This window comes from Epithele typhae (genome assembly GCF_022376455.1).
Source record: "Epithele typhae strain CBS 203.58 chromosome Unknown BXZ73scaffold_93, whole genome shotgun sequence".
NCBI classification, from domain to species: domain Eukaryota; kingdom Fungi; phylum Basidiomycota; class Agaricomycetes; order Polyporales; family Epitheliaceae; genus Epithele; species Epithele typhae.
In genome coordinates this window covers 25,247-46,525 of record NW_025954284.1, presented here as the reverse complement: position 1 = coordinate 46,525, position 21,279 = coordinate 25,247, and the positions used below count along the sequence as shown (strand labels likewise).

Genomic DNA, 21,279 nt, shown 5'->3' with positions numbered 1-21,279 from the left:
CTCAGTGCCGACTTCACGCTGCACGTCGTCCTCGGGGTGCAGATGTGGTAGTACTGGGGCAAGGCGAAAGGGAGGTGAAGATCGAGATGGGCTAGTTTGGCATCGGGGCGAGGACGGACAGGAAGTGGGCGCAGGTGCTGCAGCGAGTCGAGGTCGTAGTGCCGCCGGCGTCGCCGAGCGGGCGGACGAACCCGCGTCCGAATACGAGGAGATGGTTGTGCAAGGTGGATTGAATTCGACGCGGACGGTCGCATGTTCGAGACATGTATCTGGTTTTCCTGTCGTGCTCTCGTAGTCCAAGCATCCGAGTTAAGTCTCAAAGCATCTCCGCAATTGATGAGAATGGTTACAACAAAATCAAGTCCGCGCAGCGACACAGACTTGATCACGTTTCACATGAACAAATGTGATTTTCAAAATGTTTAGAGACAGATAACGGCCTGGAAATGGTTCCGCTGGATGGCTTCGCGAACTGCGGGTGGGAGAAAAATGCGCGTTGCATAAAGGTGGCGTCATGGGTGAAGCGGGTAGGTACGCACCAGCAGCGAATTGGATCGCAGTCGCTTTCGTGTCCTGTCAGAAAGTTAGCTCACGTCCTGCAGAGCTGCAGGGTTGGGGGTGACGGCGATCGGAACGGGCGCACCGTCCCGGCGCCCCCGTAAGAACTGAAAGTGCGCGATCGGATCATAGCGAAGTGAACGCACAAGGCTCCGGGCTGCCCCGGATACAAAGGAAGAGAAGGGGGGAAATGACGGAAGAGAAGACACATACTACGACGGATGTGAGATACGAGTAGAACCCGCGCCGCTGGGGAGAGTACTTGACAAGTATATCCTTGAACTCTTGCCTGAAGTCTGTACCACGTCCACATGTCAGCAATCGCCGGACTGATAACACAGGAGGCAGCGACGTACACTCAGCCGCAGTAGCAGCGTCGTTCATGCGCTCGCCGTATGCGAGGTCGTAGTCGAATACGCGGACCCCGCGGGCGAGCTTCTTCTGCAGAAGATCATACTTGTTCAAAAACTGTGGATGGATGCTGGGTGTGAGGTTCATACTCTGGTTAAATTGCATGAATGAAGACTCACGAGAATAAGTTTCACGTGCGCCAGATGCTGCATAGAGCAGACGGCGTTCCACAGCGCCATGCTGTCTTGCAAACGGTTCACACGTCGGTCCTCCGCGAGCTGTTCGTCAAAGCAACTGATCGGCGCAAGGAAGATGATGGCGTTGACGTCGTCGAAGTACGTGTACCATGCGTGTCGCTGCGAGAGGGAGAGAAGAGGTCAGGTATGGGGTCCAGCGCGGTCGGAGGCAAATTGTGGCTTACGAGAGAGCGGGCGCCGCCGACGTCGTAAATCAGCCACTCGCGCTCGGTTTCCAAGCCTTGTACGACGGGAAGGTGATGAGCGCGGGCCACGAGGTACTGAAAGGACAGACATCATATACCCCTCTCGAAGACGAACCTGTGCTCCTGCACGCCCATGGTCCTCAACCGTGCTCGCACGACGTCGTCGTCTGACGGCTCGTAGTCGAACTGCGTGATTCGCCGGACATCGTCGAGGAAGCTGCCTGGCGCGTCAGCACGTCGCATAGACCACTCGCAGCTCCACCCCAGGGCGCATACAGCGAGAGAATGACGGAGTACTCACAAGCCAGGGCCTTCGTCGGGCCACATCCCCCGCTGGTCGAGCAGCGCACGCACGTCCGGGTCCTGCCACAGTGCCCACATGTCCTCCGCGCAGGCAGCAATCACATCCGCCGCCTCCTGGACCATCGGGAGCTCGTCCGTCTCGTCCGGCTCCTCATCTTCCCGGCCGACGTTTGACGACCTGCTCGCGAGTGACGACCGGCGGGGCTGTACGCCGCGAACAAGGAGTCCCGGGTGGAATGAGGCCAGAGCGAACGCGCGAGGGCGCAGATTGGCACGTACCTGGCGAGGTTCGTCGATGCTCCCTCGTCCGCCGCCGACTCTGCTTAGCGCAGACTTCCACCCGCTCCGGCTGGTGACCACAAACTCCTTCGGGCGTGACGCGTTGCCCGCGGTCCACGGCGCAACAGCGTCCCCCGCGCCGCTACTGTCGACTTCCTGTCCGGACGCGGCTCCTAAAATCTTCTCAAGCGTGCGCTGGACGCGACAGAGGGGCGCGAGGCGCTGGAGAAGTGAGTGGTGGAAGTCGCTGAACGGGCTGGACGCAACAGGGGGGTTGAACGACGCCTGGTCGATGTCCTCGTCGTCCTCGCCGATCGAAAGCGCATCATCCTCATCGGTCGGGAGATCACCGTGCAGCTCCTTAGCGAGGACGCGCATGATCGTCGTCACCGAGCGGACGAGGTTGAGGTGGATGACGGCGCGCCAGGCGGCACGCTCCGCGAGGAAGGACGACCGCGCGTACGCGAGCTGGAAGTCTGCACGGGGGACATGCGCGGAGCGGGGGGTCGACGAAGAAAGGTAAAAGTCAGAATCTCAACGACGCGGGCCGATCGGGGAGGTCATGGAGAGCACGCACTCTTCACCGTCGTCGACTTGCCGCTTTCGCTCTGGCCGAGGAGGAGGAGCTTGACCGGCCGCTTGCGCTTCATCGCGAGCCGCTCTGCGGTGAGCTCTGAGTCGATCTGGTCGCTGACCCGGCGTGCCTGTGCTTCCGCATGCTCGCGAGCTCGGCGCTCGGCAGGAGTCTCGTCGGGCGGGGGCTGGAGGGCAGCAGTGAGGGGGTCGGGGGTTTCAACGTTGCGTGCGGCCTTGCACATGCGCATGGTGGGTGGGACGCCGTGCAAGGCGCAAGGAGGTGATGGGAGGAAGGGGGAGGCAGGGTGCGAATGCCAGATGGGCTATGGGACGCATTTCAGGACTGAGAGCTTGCCAGGAACACAGAACCTGATGATGCCGGCAGAATGCACTGCACGCTGTGGCAGAGGACGACGACGACGGCCTTTCGGGTGACGATTCGGAGCGCTTGGGCGATCTCTGGGCTCTCTAGTGAAGAGGACGCAGACCTGGACGATCCAGAGCAAGACAGCGAGGACGAAGAGCCTGCACCTGCGAAAAGCAACTACCTCCCCGAGCACCTGTTCTCCGTGCCTCCGTCCACGGTCGCGCGCGCCTTGAGCTTTGCGTCGAGCGCGCGTTTCTCCGCCTTTGCCTTCCGCCTCTGCGCGCCGCGGAAGGCCTACATCGGGGCGGACGAGTCGAAGGGAACGGTCTCGGGGGCGTCGGAGTCGTCGCTGGACTCTGGAGCGGCGTGTTTCGGTGGGCGAGTCATGGGAGCAGGATATCGGCAGTGCGCAGACGAGGGGCGAGAAAGCGGAGAACTGCGAAGAGTAATGGCAGGAGAGAGAGAGAGAGAATTGAAGCTTGAAGCATGCAAGATACAGCTCCGTAGTACCTGAGGTGACAATCATGTCCCGAACCCGGGCCGATGCCTTCCCCGGCCCGAGCGGTGCCGGACTGCAGGCTTGCAAGCTCACGGAGGGGCATGAAGCGTTCGGATGGGATGAAACTAGGAGGGTTTTGAAAACCCGGGGTACTCCGGTGCGTCACATGCGGCACCTATATACCTCACAATATGTCTCATTCCACGGACATTCCGGCCATCGCGTAAAGCGCCGCTCGATCCATACTCTCGTCTACGAGCCCGCGGAAGTACCCACCACTTGGCAGCTTCAGCAGGGCACTCGGACTGTCGAACTCAACCTGCGCGAAGGAAGTAAGGGTCTGGAGACGAAGAGCCAGGTTATGACCGTCTACTCACAATGCGTCCCGCGTCGAGAACCATCTAAAAACGTGATACGCACTTCAATTCACGGCACAAGATCGTAAGAAAGATGCCCTCACAATCTTGTCCGAATACATGATGCTCTGCAGACGGTGCGCGACCGTGAGCACAGTCACGTCCTTTCCGAACTCTTCGCGAAGAGCCTTCTCGATGACCGCGCCCGTCTCGTAATCTGCATCGAGACGCGTCAGTTTCGGCCTTGCGTGGATTTGTATGTGGGTTTACCGATGGCAGATGTAGCTGCCAACCAAATGACTGTTGAGCGCGACGTTCGTATGCTAAAAGCGGACCGCGCACCTTCGTCCAGGATGAGCAGCATGCTGCGCCGCACCATCGCCCGCGCAAGCGCGATAATCTGCCTCTGCCCGACCGAAAGGTTCCCCCCTCCACCAGCGATCTCCGAGTCGAGGGTGATCCGCCCGCTCTCCGCACCTTGAGCGTGCTCGCCGCCCAGGCTCAACGCGACGCGCTCCTGCAGAGCGAAGAGCCCGGCCGAGCGCAGCGCGTCGTTCAGCGTCACGTCGTCGTGCTGGCCGTGAGGGTCGAGGTTCTCGCGAAGCGTGCCGCGGAGCAGGTCGGGCACTTGGGGGATGATGGTGATGTTGCACCGGAGCGCGTCGAGGTTGAGAGTGTCGGTAGCGAGGCCGTCGTAGAAGACCTTGCCTTCGGTGTAGATGCAGCGGAGAAGGGACAGGGTAAGCGAGCTCTGAGAGATCGCGTTAGTCACCACGATGCCCGGACTCTCGTTCCTCAGGCCTCAGGAACCCTCACCTTTCCGCTGCCTGTGCGGCCAACTGGGCATGAAAGTGCGTCAGGAACGACTCACGACTTGCATGAGAAATGCGTACTGACCGATACCGATGCGTTCCCCAGACTTGACCTCAAATGATAGATCGTGCAAGACCTTCGGTCCGTCCGGAGTGTACCGCGCAGACAGTTTCTCGACCCGTAACTCGCCGCTCGCAGGCCAGTACGCAGGCGGAACGCCAGCCTCGGTTGCCTTTGGCTCCTGTTCTATGACCAAGTACTGTTGAATGCGCTCTAGGCTACAGCCATCGTCAGCACTATGTTCTCGTCACGTCGCCGATCGACCGACCTGTTGGCTGTAGAGACAGACAGCTTCAGGTAATCTTCAGAACCTTCACATGTGAGGAGACGAACCTGAAACTTGGAACTCGTTAAGGGCCAAAAACCAGAAAAAGATACGCCTGGAAATCTCCGCTGCCGAACCGTGTGAGGCACAACGTGCGCAGCAGACAAGAAAAGACGTACAAGCCATGGACAGAGAGAAGCCGCTATTGGCAGCGCCGATAGAGGCAGAATACGTCAAGTACGCTGCAAGCGCAGTGGTGAGAGCTGTCCCAAGTACGTTGACGCGCACCGTAACCCAGCTGCGAGAACGTGTGAGCGGCGTGACTTAGTCTAGTCGCGAGCCACATACCGGGTGAGTGCACTGAAAGGGAAAGCAGCCCGGCTGTAGTTATCGATGCGCCTGTATGACTCGAGCTTGAAAGACTCCTGAGCGCCGTAGGCACGAACGGACACTGTGACAACGCCTTGGTCAGCGAACCCTCTTTCGATATCCAGCGAGTGAGAAGCCAGGAACACACACCGAGTCCCGCGATAGCACTGCCGAAGTGCCCCAGAACAGGCGCTTGCGCGTTGCTCATCTCACGCTTGATGGGCAGCTCTGCACGCATGTAGCTCGCACTGTACCAGCCTCCGATCGCGAATATGAGCGCCGCTGGGAAAAAGAAGAGCGGGATGATGATCGTGACGGCGACGAGCTTAGAGACAATGTAGAAGGTGTGCTCGAGGAACATGTGGAAGGAGCGGAAGATGGAGTTGTCCACTGAGCGGTACCAGAGAGTGTGAGTGAAGCCACGGGGAGAGCAAGAGCAATATGACGTACTGGACTGGATGTCAGTCGTGCAACGCGTTATAATTCGCGACGTGGGTGTCATGTCGAGCCACCTGGATAGCGTGTCAACGGCCGGACGTCAGTAAGCGCAGTCAGAAGTCGCGCACCTCAATGTGGTACCAAGCACCGGGCCAACGAGCTGCTGGTGAACAATCCTGGAGGCTCGAAGCGACCCTGTTGTGCCCCAGTACCAACCGATGGCATAGATGCAGCATTGTGTCACGAGGATCGCAAGATACAACGCAGCATAGCTGAATCATGACCATATCAAGTTAGTTGATGCACAACGATGTCTGAAGAACGACTCACAGTCCAACACGGACCTCGCTTCGGTCGTGAGTCTCGTACTGCGATGCCCACAATCCAAGCTCCCATTGCTGCGATTTATGCAAAGTCAACAATATTATCAGCGCGTTAATCCAACACGCTTACTTGTAGATTCAACATAGAATGCGTTATGACGAACGCGAGCGGATACATAAGCCAGAAGAACCACGGTACACTCGAAGTGTTCCCGAAGTACAACTTCACTGAAACCACTGTCAGACAATCGCCAGCGACCGGAGCGTGAAACACTCACTTGCGCTCCACGCCACGCCCCCTTTGCTGACTTCCTCGGCAATGACCAGATTTCCCTCATCAACGGCAATCGACGCTTCTTCCACTGGTGAACGGTCGACCTCTTGGTCTACTTTGGCGAGATCCCCCACTTCCGCCTCGAGCTCTTCCATCAGTTCTTTGTCTTCTTCGAACACTTTGTCGAGGGAGCCTTGGCTGGCGATGCGCCCATCCGGCCCAAGTGCGACAACAAAGTTGGCGACAGGACGTGTGAGAGCGACGTTGTGACTCTGACACGCGAGGTCATGAGTGAGAGGACTGCACGAGCAAGAAAGCCGACGTACGACCAAAATCACGGTACGGCCGCGGAGGAGCTCTCCCTTGAAGCACTGATTGACGATCCAGCGGCATGTATGTACATCGAGAGCCGCAAGCACCTGTGTTTTGAGTTTTATAGACATCCGGGAGAGTCAAAGAGACAGGCAGATGCACACATCGTCGAGGAGCAAGATCTCCGCCTTCGAGTACACCGCGCGCGCGAGGGTAATCCGAGCCTTCTGCCCCCCACTATAACAGTGCAGACCATCAACTCATCATGTGTAAATTCTGAATTCAACGGCACAACCACGAACCTGAGCGTGATCCCTTTCTCCCCGACTTCCGTCTTGTCGCCCGCAGCAAAGAGAGCCAAATCACGCTCGAGCGCGCACTGCTTGATCACTGTTTTGTGCGTCAGTACAACACCAACGCACACGAGCCCGCCCAGCTAGCGACCCACCCTTGTCGTACCTGACCTCGTCAAACGTCGATCCAAACAGAATGTTGTCCTGTCTCCCCGTCAGCGCCTGCACGTACACCTCTTCCGGAAAGCAGCGGCCGACGTACCCGGATAGTCTCGCTCTGGACCCAGCTTTCCTGCGCAGCGTACGCGACGCCACCCTCCCTCGGTAGCCTCACGCACGTACCAAGACCTGGTGCCGACGGGTGCGCGTGCATCTCGCCGAGGAGCGCCATGAGCAGCGACGTCTTCCCGGCCCCGGTCGGCCCGACGATGAGGTTGATCGCCCCGCGCTCAAAGCGGAGCGGTTCGTCGATCCGGAGGGCGAACTTGCGCGGAGCGGGGGAGGAGGGATCGACCGGGGTCTGGGCGCCGCTGCCAGGCACGGAAGTCGACCAGGTGAAGACGGAGTGGCTGATCCCGATGTCGATGTCGGCGTCGGCGGGGGCAGCGAAGGCGTCGTCACCGGTGACTGGAGGGTGCTCGAATTCGTCGAGAAGCTCGGTCTGGCAGGATGGAAGGTCAGTGAGCGGCTGTCGCGCTGGAGTGCGGCACGATGATACGGACTGTGTGCAGAAAGTTGTTGATGCGGTCAATGGAGATTTTGCCTGTGCGAATGCTCTGAGTAAGACTGCGAGGCAGTTGGCTGCAGGGTACCAACGACGAACCTTGCAGGACAGCTGGGAGGCTGTTGAACATGAGCTGCAGGTATTGCATCATTAAAAAGCCTAACGGGAGCGAATGAGGGAATAACACAATATCCATAGACGGCACAACCAACCGGAAAGCGCAGGGAATAGACGCGACGGCGTCAGCTCGCCCTTCTGTAAGATCGTCTGGAGTGCCAGCTCAGCTCACTCAGCATGATGAACAGGAAGATACGAACTTACGTAGCTGACAAACGTGACGATCATGGAGAGCAGTGGTATGTTGAATCTGAAGCATCTTGTGAGATCGTCCTAGAGCTCGACTATGGCTGGACTCACGTTGAAACGTTATTGATCATCTCCACCATCCGCGTCTTCCTGAGCTGAACGAGCTCCTCCTGCCGGCGCTCCGCAATCTGCTCTGCAACGCGAGATTCCCATCCGAAAAGCTTGATCATCCGGACAACGCCCAAGGCTGTCCACCCATTGCATCAGTACTTGTGCAGGAGCGATATGATGCAGGGAAGTTACTTACTTTCGCTGATTAGCTGCACGCGGGCATCCATCTTGGCCATCATCACTGCTTGGTACTTGCGCACGTACGTGCTGAGGTAGGTGGGCAAGGGGATCATCGCAATCATCGCCCCGAGTCCAACAAAAGTGCTGTGGAACAGAGCATCGGCGTGGAATTCACCATCATGTGCAGTATTTCGAACACGTACCTCCATCCCAGGATGCGGTAGATGAGAACGATAGCTACGACACACTGTAACGGCCACTTGACCACTGTGTCAAAAATATCAATCCCATGCCACGACTCACAGGGAAATCGCGTGCTCACAGGTGTGCATCCAGAAGATGTTCCCGAGTCGGATGTTCTCCAGGTCGCTCGTGACCAGGTTACTGAGCCGTCCGCTGAGGTTCTCCTTGCCGTTCCTCCCATCAGGCGACGATGAGTCTTCAGCGTCGCGCGTAGTCTCGGCCTTCACGCGAGCACGGAGCGCATGTTGAAAAATCAGCTCGGTGAGGATCGCTTGCGTCGTAACATGTTGGCGATGCTATCATAGTCGATCAAATCGTAGAAGATCCAGGATGAGTACTATATGGTGATGAACTTACTGTAATCCAGAGATACCATTGGTCGGCGAGTGTGTAGAGGGAAGCGCTGACAAACAAGAACAAGACCCACATCCACGGCTCGTATTTAGAGTCCGCTCCGTTTGTCTCGAGCACGCTGATAGACCTAATGTGAGCGGAGCGACAGGCTCAAGAGCCGGGGGTCTCACATCAATAAGTTTTGAATGGCAATCGGAGTGCCCAGTGGTAAGATCCCCTAAGTACGTAGAAATTAGATATGATACCGCAGATCATACGATATGTACAAACCCCCGCAATGGATAAGAGCATGCAGATGACGAAGTCTTTGCCTTGGTGAGCCGTGAGCATAAGGTACACACAACAAAACTGAATGGCGACCCACGATAGAACCTGAAGAAACCCCAAAGGATATGGCTATCCGTGCCCGTATTGAAGGGGTCGACGTACTGCATAACGCTTCACAACCTTCTTCTAAGCCTGAAAATCAGGAAAACGTACCTTGAAACTACGCTCCACCAACTCCTTCGCAGTATTCCCGGCAGATAATGTAGGAAGGTCGTCGATGGACAGATGCGAGACTTGGGCCGCTTTCGCCACGGTGCTGTCCAGCCATGAAAACATCACAAACGCCAGTAGAGAAGCTTGCTGCTCCTCGTTAGGGTGCGTCTGAGGCATGCTCCGTTAGCTCACGGCCCAGAGGACGAGACGTAGCACTCACAATGGCGGGGTCATACTGAGGCACGATCGACGGGATCAAAACGCTCGCTTCGAACAACAGCAAGAGCTTGGCCCAGAGGAATGCGCCTTCCGCTGCGTCAGCGGGCGCTCCACCGCGGATGAAGAGGGGGATGATGTTGCGGTACACGGAGACGAAGAAGGGGAGCAAGAGGACTAATACCAAGTGAGCGGAGAATGTCGAGCTGCGACTGCGAGACAAAATATCGCCCAGAGAAAGTGCCGAGGCGTAAACCTAGAAGAATTGTGTTCAGCGTATGTTCGCGCGGGGACACTTGGGGAAAAGAGCTCACGTATAGGCCACAGTGCACACCTTCGATCCACTGAACGAGTGGCTGTTCGAAGTGCGCACGAACGAGGGGCACGGCTGAGAAAGTGGCGAGCGCGACGCAGCAAACCAAGCGCGCTATCTTCAGGGAAAATCTGGTGGTGCCCCCGTTGTAGTCGACGACGTGGCCGAACGCGCTACGATATCCCGGACGACTATTCACAACTTCGTCATCAGAGCGTCCCAGTGCGGTGACGGGGTCCTTCGACGTTTCAGGAGATCGGCGCAGATGGACGAACTGGACCACGAAGGCAAGAACGGAGGCGCATGCGCCATACAGAGGCACGACGCGTTCGTCGCCCCAGACACTGGCAATGCGGGAGATCGTCACCAGCGATCGTCGTTGAAGACTGGAGGACATACCCTAGGGAAGTCACCATCTTGAGACGTGAGTCGTGTCGCCAGGGTCCGGGAGGGTATGGGCACAGGGAGGTCGTCGGGCCGTGGCAACGCACGGTGCGTGGAGATGGTATTTAGTGTGAAACGAGCGGCTTCGACGGGAGGGCTCGACGGAGAAAGTCCGATGGGATCCCCGGCCTGGGCATAGGGCATGCTGAGTGTACATGTTGGAGACGAGCGCTGTCGTTAGCTGTTCGGGTCGAGGCGATGGGGTTCGGTCGGATGTGGAACCTGAGGCCGCCACACGTCTGAACACACTGAATACCATACACATTACCTCGTAATACAGCAGCATTGGTCGAGGCTGCAGTGGATGAGTTGTTGGTCATTGAAAAACTTAACGAGCGTCCCATCCGCGTAGCACGTGGCAGCCCTTTGGCCTTACGAATATAGTGAGCATCAATCGGCTCGTAGACGCGAGACGTTACGATGTCCCATAAACAAACCAAGTACGTACTTACCCTGGGCGCAGGGTTTGACAGTCATGGGTAGAGGGTTGTTTCTAAGATTCCGGGAAACGGTCGCGGATCCAGAGAGCACCGAAAGCCCGAGACACTGGCTAGAGACAATCCCATTTATATACCAGAGCGGTACTGACGTTGACACTGGCTTCCGGCGCAGAGGGGCCGGGGTCAGGAAACTAGTCCGAGAGGGAGAGAGAGAGGCCGACTGCCCTCAGCGTCAGGGCTAGCGCTCAGCAGAAAAGTTCGCGGCGCTTTCCAGAGTCGGTCTCTGCCGGGGCCGGTCCGAACAATCCCGGCCATGGCCGCGAGCCGCCCTTGGTCGCGGGCTTTACACGTTTTGTCTCCCGTTACCATCTCCGAGCCGTATCGTGCGCCCCCAGTACCTTGCTGGCGTAGTAACATGAAGGCCATAAGAGGTTCGGTCCCCCCCAGCCCCCATCGCGATGTCACTCACGACCCGCGCTCCCCCCGCGTACTTACAGGCATCCTCCTCATTTGGTTAATCGCGCTACGGGCTCTCCGGCTGGATCTCTGAATGCTCTTTCCCAGCGATCTCGCGGTGAAGCAAATACTGCTCAGTATGAACGACAAGGAGCACGTCGTCATGAAGAATTATTATTACAACCGTATGCATGGTTCCAAAGTCGCTAACGAATGAAACACGAGCGGCGATATACACGCAGATGAGATACGCTACACAGTCCACCCAAACCGTTTTTATGGCACCCAGTCCATCAACGTCTACTCCGAGCTACACAAGTGAGCGGCACCCGCCGACTGCACCTGCGACGTCTTCCGCGCCTTGACCGACGTCCGCTTCGACCCAGTGGCGACCGGAAGCGGGAAGTCAGCGTACGCATTGTACCCGATGAGCGCGTCCTCCGCGCTCCTGTCGTTGGCCGGCCACGTCCACGTTAGAGCACCCGTCTTGTTCTTCCGAGGGAACGCGAACCGCCTCAGCTGGTTCAAGACACGCCCGCTATCGTCAAGCAGAGCAGCAAGGGCCTTGACGTCAGAATTCGGCTCAGAGGGGGGTTTGATTTTGAAGGGGACGACATCCTCTTCGTCCTCGTCCTCGTCCTCGTCAATCAGATCGAAGAGGCTAGTCGACTGAGTGGTCTGTGAAACGACCTGGGCCGCAGGTCGGGACACTGCGGACTTGTACTCCGCGAGCTTGACCTCGTAGAGGTGGACCGCGAACCGGGCGGAGCACAGGTTAAGGAGAAGTTGGACGAGCTCGTTGAGAGGGTGTACCGCCGCGCCGCCGTCGTCACCAACCGCGGTAAACTCGAGACGACCGAGGATTCCGGTGGGATGGTAAAGTACGCCGTCACGGATGCACTCCTTCTTGAACGGGCTCGACCGCATGTGGCTCCGGATTCCGGCGTGGCTTTCGAAGTACTGCAGGCAGAACTGGTGTACGTCGACCTTCGACCAATTGTGGTTCACGAAGCGGAGGCCTTGGCGGATGACGACGTGGAGGAAGGACTCGGCCTCGTCTCCGACCTTCGGCCCCAACGATGCATTGTCCTGGCACATGACCGACATATAAGGCCACGTTCCCTGCGAACGTCCTTAGCGAAAAGTGCGACACGCGACATCGAAACGACTCACAGCGCGCTCGGGCTGAGATACGTCCGAAACCGTGATCTTCTTGGCCATCTCCCAGTCGCAGAGCATACCGCGACTCAGACACGCAGTCTTGCTCTCCGCGTGGAAGATCCTGGGGTACATCAGGATGTTGCCCGCGCTCACATCACGGTGTAGGACCTTGGAGACTTTATATGCTTGTGCATGCGCTGCGATGACCGCGGTGAGCTCACTCTGGCACGCGGGCAGACTGGGGAAATACTCACCACGAAACGCCCAGTAGATAGTTCGCACCAGCTGCTGAGACGACTCGAACGTTGTCAGCTTCAAGCACACCTCGGCGACGACGAGACGGCAATGACGCATGTGGCGAGGGCCGGGGACGTAGTCAGGCAGCGCGACCAGTGTAGATGTCTTGGCTTCGTCCTGCCCGTGGAGACGCTTGACGCCAGACTGACCAGACGACGCCGCAAGGGAGGGGAAGGAGGGTCCTTGCGCCGAAGAGGACGTCGAAGGCTGGGCCGGCTGGGCCTGCTTGTACACATGTGGCTTCGGCGCGGGCGACGGGGAGTGCGGCGGCCGGGTGCGAGTGCTGGTGGGGAGAGGCGCCTTCGGACGCTCCGTGGTCGACGTCGACCCGGCTTCAGCCAGGTGACCGCTGTGCTCGGACTCCCACGTCACCTGGTGTTCGCCCTCGTAGTCTTCGTACGCCACCAACGTCGGCACGTTCTCGATGCCATCCTCGTTGAGCTCTTTGAGAATGTCGCCCTCCACTGCGGTGTTTGCGTAGAACGGGTGCCAGCAATCCTTGACCCACACGAACCGCTGAGTGTGCCACTCCAGCGCGACGAAGCCGCGCGTACCCCGCCCGATCGGACCCAACGCCGCAAACTCGGCGAAACCAACGAGGTAGTACCTGTCGTTGATGATGAACACGTATCGAGGGCGATCGCCGCTAATGGAAGCCTTAAACTTGGCCCGGATATACTGGAATGTAGGGAGATCGACGCAGTCGGCCCACGGCGCGTTCGACGTCACCTTTGCCCTCGGGTCGCTGTAGATCCCGCCGGTGTCAAACAGCGAGTGATGAGAAGCGTCTTGAGGATGGTAGAGGTTCTCGGGGTAGGTGGTCTTGTCGGGGTCGGCAAAGTCAAAACGCTCAGCGTGGTCGACGTCGGACGCGTGCTTGGTGGGGTCGCCCAGGTGGCTCATCCGCTCCCACCCACACGAGCCAGGCTTGAGCTGGAAAGCAGAGGGGTCGTATCCGGCTTGCTTGTCTGTCATGATCGAGAGCGCGTAGAGGACCCTAAAGAGCTGTCGAGTGCCGGGGACCCCCTTGGCGTAGTCGGTCGCCTCGCTTACCGCGATCCTGGACCGGTCCCAGCGAAGAATGCGGAAGCGAGCGCTGTTGACGAGGAGCATGAAGTGGAAGAGGCGGTGTTGGTGCTTGAAGACGAGGTCGGCGTAGGAGGAGAGCTGGCCGCGGACAACTTTACGCGAGACAGCAGTCGACTCGGGGTTGTACGTCTTGTCGTCGTCCCAAGGATCGTTCTGGGTCCCGCCGCGCTTGAACTCGACGGTGAAGCGGTGGTAGTCCCAGTTGGGCCGCTTCTCTTTGATGGAGTGTTCGTCGCGCTCGTGAATGAAGTAGCCGTGGCATTTCGACCCGGCCGGCTCTCCTACGTCGGCGTGGTCCTCGGAGAGGCCAAATACGGATCCGGGGCAAAGAGGATGGTCTTTGTTGATGCTTGCCTGTTTGCATAAGATACGAGCCGACGACGACGAGCGAGGAGACGTACCCAGGCAGCGCTCACGTCTTTCTCAACCACATTCAAGTTGTCCGTGTGGTCTTTGTTCTTGAGCCTACGATGGAAGCGGCGCCTGATGTTCCCGATGTCTCTTGAGGGGAACACCTGGTCAAAGTCCCTCTCGTCGAACTCGGGCATCAAGGTGCGCATGAACTCGTCGAGAGTCAGCGGCTTGGTACATTTGGACGACCTCTCCAACATGAGATCTCGAGCGATCAGGGCGGTGGGCTGAACGTCAATGTCGGTGTTGGCGAGACTACGTGAGTTGATGGTGAGGGTATTCCGTCCGCTTTGGGCTTGGTGTGGGCCTGTCTTCGTCGCAGTGGCTTGTCAAGCGGCAAGCGGCGGTTGGGGAGAAGGCTTGGCTACCCGGTGTCGGAAGGCTCCATGACCAATGGGCACAGTCTGAGTAAGGAATGCAAAGGGGGAGGGGGAGATGGAAAGGAGTAAGGGAAAAGGGCAAGGGTAGGCTCGATCGTCCAACCGTCCCTAACGCACGTGACGTGAGTGCATCCTCGCCCGGCCCCATCCTCGCCCAAAACGTATCCGTTGCACGATAACGCCGCCTCCGCGCGAGCTCACGCGCGACTCTCGCTATGGTGCGCGCGCACACGCGCCTTCCGTGAAGGCAGTATGTACACGCAAGCACTCCGACAGCACGGCGCGCGTCGGTTACCACTGCGCCGTCTAATTCAGAATATCGTGGCGGCCGGCGAGCTCATTCCTCTGAGTTTAAGGGTCGCAGTCGGCGAGAGGCGTGGCGTATACAGTGTCATTATGCACAATAAGTCAGTTTAACGATGTTCGTGTTCTACTACTTCTAAAAAGGATCGGACGAGACCCAGCACCGTGCGCGTACACGAACGAAGCGGGGACGAAAGGAAGGACGACATGCACGAGCGCGCGGGAGGCGCGCGGTCGCAGGTGCCGGGGCGCGGTGGGCAGGAAGGGGGAAGGGGGCGAGACGACCGAGAGCAGCGATACAAGCAAGGATAAATAAAGCGAGAGGGAAGGGGTAAAGGGTGCCAACAAACCGTCCGTTCACGCGATCCAGTCCCGCCACGACCAAGCTCGCGAGCGCATACACACCGAGTCCGAGCGGAGCTAAGTACTAAGTAGTAGAAGTCGCAACACACGCACTCACATCACAGAGCCCAACGAGACCAACAAGAACGGGCTATATCGCGTGCGGGCCCGAGTACGAGAACGTACTGTTCCGCCACGAGCCATCCTGCGCCTGCGTCTGCGTCTGCTGCTGCTGCTCGTGCGTGTGCGCGTGTGGAGGGGCGACGGGCGTCACGACGTCGAAGCCGTCGTACGCGTCGTCGTCCGAGCCCGTCCGCGCCGTCGCGTACGAGTCCTCCGTCGCCATCGGCGTGTGCAGGCCCTGGCCCATCGGCGAGAGACGGTCCGGCTGCGTCCGCTGCCCCTCCTGCGGGTATCCTGCCCACTGCTCTCCTGAGTGCGGCGGCGACCGTACGCGCATCTCGAACTGCTCTGGAGGCGTCGTCGGCGAGCGCTGTGGTGAGCGGATTCCGGGCACTTGCAGTGTCGCGGACCCAGGTGGTGTCATGTAGTTGTTGTGGTGTGGAGAGGGAGGTCCGTTGTACGTGACGGACGTGTGGGACACGGCGGACATGTGCGGTTCTGACCCGTAGGCTGTATTCCGTGCTGACGAGTGGTGGGTATAGGGATGGAATTGGTTCGACTCCGGAAGGGGCGAAGGAGGGGGGATATTCGAAGCCGAGTAGTACGACAGTCGTTGTGAGTTGGGACTGGCGGTGTACTGCCCCCGGTTCGAGTTCGGAGAGGGGATGGGGGATGGGTTCGCGGATCGGTAGCCATCCTCGAGCTGGCGCGGGGACTCGCCAGCCATAAGGGGAACGGTGGTCCTAGGAGAGCCGTCCATGTTCGGAGTGTGTGCGGTCGGCGGAGTGTAGCCTTGAGGGGTGCCGTACTCATCCGGCTGGCTCAGCTCCGACTCTGAGCGGTAGTGCGGGTTGTGGAACATTGGCGCCTGCTCGGCCTTCGTGGTCTTTTTGCGCTCACGCCTGTGCGTGATGCCGAGCTGGTCCTTCAGGTCGCCGGCCACCCACTTCTCGCGGATGATGTCCTTGTCGAGAGGCATGTAGGTGCTCTTGAAGTACTTGATGAAGAAGCGAGGGCCTGGGAGGGATGAGAACAGCGATGACGACGGCGCGAGGAGGGTACGTACCGAGCGCGATGATCACGGACAAGAGGACCGCGCCCCAGAAGGTGACGTCCCCGAACAGGATAACGACCTCGTCGACGAAATCAGAACTCTCAAACAGGGAGTAGATGGCAATCCAGGCGAGCATGATCAGCGACGAGCCGAACACGATGATCCAAGTGATGACCGTCCAGCTGTGAGGCGCATGTCAGTCCTGCATGGTAGCAGCGCCGGAAGCGGATGGACGTACTAATGGGTGTTGAGTCCGACGTAGGTGTTCGCACAGATGATGGCGGCAACGGACACCGTCGTACCAAAGTCCGAAAGCGACTCGATGGTCCGGCCGTTCCACGACGTCGCGATGCCGACTTGCCAGATGAAGTATGGGATGAAGAAGACCACCGCGGACTGGTACAGACCGTCGAGCATGTACATCCAGAACTTGAGCTTCGTGTACTCTAGACCACGGATGCCTCGAATGTACAGTTGAGGGAACGCAAGAGCGGCTTTGGCGTTGATGTCTTGATCGAAGGCTAGAGCAGTTCGGTCAGACTACGCGATACCGAGCGAACACGCAGGAAGTACCTCCGAGCACGATGACAGGCAACGAGGTGAACACAAGGTTGCACAATAGGATGAAGGTGTACTGGTACAGGTACGTCGCGTCGAAGTTGTTGAAGATCATGAACCAGAACATCGCGAAAGTCCAGATGACATTCTGCACAGTGTCGTTAACGATGACTTGATCACGGACTGCACGTGGGTACGCACCTTGTAGAAGAAGTTGGCATGCATGTCCGCCACGCGCTGGTACGACCACCGGCCGTGAACAAGGAGCAGCTTCGTCAAGAAACGGAACTGGCCGAATGCGTAGTCCGCAGACATCGCTGCCTGCGAACCCTCGTATCCGAGCAGACCGCACCCGATGTTCGCCTCCTGGATCATAGCGACGTCGTTCGCTCCATCACCGATTGAAAGCGTCATAGCGTTGCGGCCCTCTTTGACCTGTACGAAGCATCAGTCACATTTCAGACGCTCAGAGTCCGGATGAGTAGCTGACCAAGTTGACGACCAACGCCTTCTGGGCAGGAGAGACACGGCAGCAGACGACGGTCTCGCATTGCGTGGAGAGCGTGAGGAAGAGCTGCTTGAGTTCCTTGCCGAGCGCGTGCCGGAGAGTGTCGCCGTCGATGACGACCGCGAAAGCCGCCTGCGCACCAGGTACGAAGCCGCGGCGCTCGGGGTCCATCGACGGCGGGCCGAGGACAGATGCAATCTTGTTCAAGCCGCCTTCAATTTGTAGGCGCGCAGCCTCGAGCGTGTCCGCTGACAGAATCATGATCTCCATGTCGCTCTTGAGCAGGTTGCAGCTGAAACCTGTTGCCGGCGCGGGCAGTGAGTTAGACTTTTGCGCTAGGAGATGCGATGGGACGCTTACCGATCTCGATGGCGGTCTGCACCTTGTCGCCCGTCAGGATCCAAAGCTTGATACCAGCGCGGTGCAGCGTCTGAATGGCCTCGGGCACACCCTCCTGGAGTTTGTCCTCGAGGGCGGTCGCGCCAAGGATGGTGAGAGAGTGTTCGATCTTCTCGTTGGCCTTGTCGATCTCCTCGTCGCGGTCCGTAGTGGAGTTCTGGGCGGCCTCGAAGACGCGCACCCAGTCCATGTACTCCTGCTCGGACAGCGTCCGGTAGGCGATGCAGAGCGTGCGCAGACCGCCGTTGGCGAATGCCTCCATGTCCCGCGCCGTTGCAGCCTTGAGCTCCGGATCGTGGTCCGCGCGGAGGCGCTGGTAGATGACCGAGTCCGCGCCCTTGCAGTAGAGGATGAGCTGGCCTTGGGGGTTGCGCACGACGACGCTCATCCGCTTGCGCGTGGAATTGAACTCGAGCATCTGCAGCGGGATGTAGCGCTCCGGCTGGCCCATGACCTCGATGTCGATCGCGTCCTTGGACTTGTTGGCGAAGGGGAAGCCGACATCTCGCGCCGCGGCGACGAGCGCAGCCTCATCCGGCGACTCCGCCTTGTACTCGAGCTTGAACGGCTGGTTCTGGTCGGAGCGGTCGGACAGGACGGAATGGCAGACAGCGAGCGCGCGGAAGAAATCGATCAGGTACTGGCGCTGCGGCGAGGTGCGGTCCGCGAGGTCATCTGCGAGCCTGGGCGAGACGAGGGTGAGGTGGTCCGGCTGAGCGTACCGGTTCTTGAACGCCTGCGACATCTTCTCGAGCATCTGCCGCTTGGATATCTGCAGCTGGATGTCCTGCTCCTCCGGCGACATCGACTCCACTTTGCCCTCACGTTTGGCCGCCCCGCGCTGCGCCTCGGTGACACCCTCGCCGTACGCGACGCCGTTGATCGAACACTTCTGGAACTCCATAATGTTCTGCGTAAGCGTACCCGTCTTGTCCGAGAACACGTATTCGATCTGCCCCAGGTCGTCCGAAATGTTCCATGTCTTTGGCGTACACGTCGCGTCGAACGGCTGGTAGTACATGTCGATGTCCTGCGAGATGAAGTACGCCTGGATCGTCTTGACGATCTCAATTGAGATGTACAGCGAGATAGGGACGATGTTCTGGAAGGCGATGAGACACGACCTACAGCGGGATCAGCGAGGTGAGCATGAAAACGAAGCAGAAAGACTTACACGAAAGTGATGGCAGCGTTGAGGACGTTCGAGTGCGACGCCTCGGCACCCTGCTCGAAGAAGTCCGCGCTTGTGTCGCTCTTGCTGTCGAAGTAGCCGTTGAGGATCGCCGACGAAAGACACATGATGACGAGGAGGAGGAAGTTGACGATGACGTTGAAGTTCGTCTCCTTCTCGATCTTGGACCGTTTCGACGGAGTGTCACCTCCGTTGAGCATGATCTTGGAGTCCGCACCCGTGAACACTACCAGTCCCACGACCCATGCCGTGTTCCGCAGCGTGCACCCACGAAGGAGCAGCTCGTTGATGGTCACCGTGTCCAGCTTGGGTTCTCCACTCGCAGGGTCCTTGTACCGAAGCACGCCGTGGTAGAGGTACAGGTTCGCGTGGGGCGGCTCGGAGTCGAGGATAAACGACGAACGCTCGATGTCCTCCTCGGACGTCATCGCCGCCGTCGCCCGCACCGCCTTGCGTGGCTTCAGGTTCGTCTCCCCGTCCAAGTTCTTCGTCTCGAGGTAGCACATGTTATCGGCGTCCGACGTCGCAAGCACGACCAGGTCCGCCGGCACCTGTTCGTTGTCCCGGAGAAGAACGATGTCACCAACCTCGAGTTTCTTCCAGAGCGTGCGTTCCCAGTGCGCCAGACCAGGCGTTCGCTTGCTGTAGTCGACGACGCCAGTCGCGGCCGGTGGGTGGATGGACTGTTGATAGGCGGTGAAGGAGCCAGACGTACTGCCGCCCCACGAGGTCGTGTTCCCGGCCGCAGGGTCCGCCGGAGGGTAGCTGTGTGAGTCGATGCTCTGGATATCGTCGAGCTTGCCGCCGGCGCCGTAGAAGCCGAGCTCCATGCTGTTGTTGTTGTTCGCAGGGAGCGTGCTCATGCTGTTGCGGTCCTCGCCCGGGTCCTTGCTCATCACGATCTGCTTGCCTTCACTCGCCTCGCGCTCCCGTAGCTTCTTCACTCCGCGTGTCACCTTGTCCGGCGCCCGCACCCCGAGCATCTTCTGGTACCATGCGCGGGGATCCTGCGGCTGGTTGACGTTGCGCCAGTTGCCGAGTCTCGTGACCGCCGAGTTGTTGACCTCGTCGTCGACCATCGCTCGCCGGTAGTCTTCAACGCCGTCCTTGATCATGGTCACGGTCAAGATGAAGATTAGAGGGAGGGCGGAAGTCTGTGGTGAAGGGGCGCCGAAAACGGAGAAGACCTGGACTATGACCAGGGCCAGGAAGTAGAGGTTCGCAACACTGGAGTACAATAGTCAGCTCAGTATCAATATCGCCGCCAGCCCAAGAGCAACGATAACAGGGGCCGGCTGGAGTTAAACACGTTCTTTGTGTACTCTCAACTTGCGCAGCGTTCGTGAGGGCACACAAAGACTATGTTGGTACCGTCTTCCCCCCTTGGAAGTTCTTTCCGTGAAACGGACACCGTGATGGAAGACGGCCAAAGTCTCGACCCAGAGCGGCCATCCATCTCTGCATGCTGTACTATCGCAGCGTCTCCCCGGTGCAGAACGAGTGCTCGACGACCCTCTCGAGGTGCGCAGAAGCCAAGAAAGAGAACTCACCGGCGGAATTGCTCGTAAAGATTCTTGGGGACAAATGTGATGATCGTATACTCTGCGGAGCGGTTACGCGCGTTCGAGCGTACGATGACTGGAGTACTCACTGCTCGTGCGGACCTTGTTCCTCGCATACCTCGCGATCGGCTCTCCGCGATTATCCACCTCGTTCATCGGCAGGTTGACGTTCACATACACATTCCGTCGACGACCGGCGACGTGGGGCGCGGCGGTGCCCGTCGGTGCGGGCTGCACATCCTTCTTCTTGTCTCTCCGGAAGAAGCGCGAGCCCTTCTTGCGGACGGACTTGCGTCGCTCGGCGCGTTGCTCCTGGCGGATGGACTCTGCGATGGTCGAGGCGGCAGTGCGAACGGTGCGGAGGCGGAGCTCGGGGTCGACCGAGTCGTCCTCGTCGGTGTCCTCATCGTGGTGGCGGGAGAAGGGGGCCATGGGTGTGCCGCGAGCCCGAGCTCGGCCGAGGGGGAGGGGGAGGGGGGAAGGGGTGGAGGAAAGGAACGGAGAAACGCAAAGCTGCTGGTGAAGAGTAGACTCTGGGATGGCAGTGGCGATGGGCGCGGAGCGGATGCTGGCGCAGCCAAGGCCGCCCAGTCGGACCCCGGAACTCGGCCGCCCGGCGTCGAACCGCAGATGCGCACTCTCTTTCTTACAAACCCCGTGCTCGCGACGACAAGCTTGTACTCGTCCTTCGGTGGTTTCCACGACGATATGTCTTTCATCTGCAGAACTCGCACAGTCGGTGCGCTGCGGGCGCC

The 21,279-nt window shown here is 59.1% G+C and overlaps 4 protein-coding genes across 4 annotated transcripts; all 4 read right to left on the bottom strand.

Moving 5' to 3' along the window:
- Positions 1 to 422: 422 nt before the first annotated feature.
- On the bottom strand, positions 423 to 2,751 carry BXZ73DRAFT_55381 (G-alpha-domain-containing protein; the record flags this gene model as incomplete). The annotated part of the gene is made up of 10 exons (XM_048021334.1): positions 423 to 472; positions 540 to 573; positions 772 to 854; positions 915 to 1,026; positions 1,089 to 1,265; positions 1,331 to 1,386; positions 1,450 to 1,568; positions 1,653 to 1,858; positions 1,934 to 2,409; positions 2,511 to 2,751. 10 exons carry the CDS (start codon positions 2,749 to 2,751, stop codon positions 423 to 425), a joined length of 1,554 nt encoding a protein of 517 aa, XP_047872292.1.
- An 820-nt stretch (positions 2,752 to 3,571) lies between these two features.
- On the bottom strand, positions 3,572 to 10,221 carry BXZ73DRAFT_106857 (P-loop containing nucleoside triphosphate hydrolase protein; the record flags this gene model as incomplete). Its single annotated transcript, XM_048016746.1, has 38 exons — positions 3,572 to 3,694; positions 3,753 to 3,776; positions 3,836 to 3,948; positions 4,002 to 4,016; positions 4,074 to 4,482; positions 4,548 to 4,570; positions 4,629 to 4,822; positions 4,873 to 4,879; positions 4,938 to 4,997; positions 5,049 to 5,167; positions 5,218 to 5,320; positions 5,389 to 5,628; positions 5,689 to 5,750; positions 5,805 to 5,948; positions 6,007 to 6,074; positions 6,130 to 6,227; positions 6,278 to 6,545; positions 6,600 to 6,692; positions 6,750 to 6,822; positions 6,888 to 6,975; positions 7,034 to 7,082; positions 7,141 to 7,539; positions 7,601 to 7,641; positions 7,702 to 7,761; positions 7,815 to 7,869; positions 7,924 to 7,969; positions 8,020 to 8,155; positions 8,216 to 8,343; positions 8,403 to 8,466; positions 8,522 to 8,738; positions 8,800 to 8,914; positions 8,967 to 9,013; positions 9,067 to 9,107; positions 9,161 to 9,224; positions 9,277 to 9,444; positions 9,497 to 9,748; positions 9,807 to 10,149; positions 10,205 to 10,221. The coding sequence occupies 38 exons, from the start codon at positions 10,219 to 10,221 to the stop codon at positions 3,572 to 3,574; spliced, it is 4,566 nt and encodes a 1,521-aa protein (XP_047872291.1).
- A 1,224-nt stretch (positions 10,222 to 11,445) lies between these two features.
- BXZ73DRAFT_55397 (uncharacterized protein) lies at positions 11,446 to 14,046 on the bottom strand (the record flags this gene model as incomplete). The annotated part of the gene is made up of 3 exons (XM_048021340.1): positions 11,446 to 12,267; positions 12,319 to 12,503; positions 12,561 to 14,046. Coding segments are annotated over 3 exons (2,493 nt in total), but the record flags the coding sequence as incomplete, so codon positions are not given.
- Positions 14,047 to 15,279: 1,233 nt separating this feature from the next.
- Positions 15,280 to 20,956, bottom strand: BXZ73DRAFT_55385 (phospholipid-transporting ATPase 1; the record flags this gene model as incomplete). Its single annotated transcript, XM_048021338.1, has 10 exons — positions 15,280 to 16,268; positions 16,318 to 16,487; positions 16,544 to 16,826; positions 16,879 to 17,011; positions 17,065 to 17,298; positions 17,354 to 17,670; positions 17,732 to 18,894; positions 18,945 to 20,189; positions 20,513 to 20,564; positions 20,614 to 20,956. The coding sequence occupies 10 exons, from the start codon at positions 20,954 to 20,956 to the stop codon at positions 15,280 to 15,282; spliced, it is 4,929 nt and encodes a 1,642-aa protein (XP_047872289.1).
- Between the last annotated feature and the right edge of the window lie 323 nt (positions 20,957 to 21,279).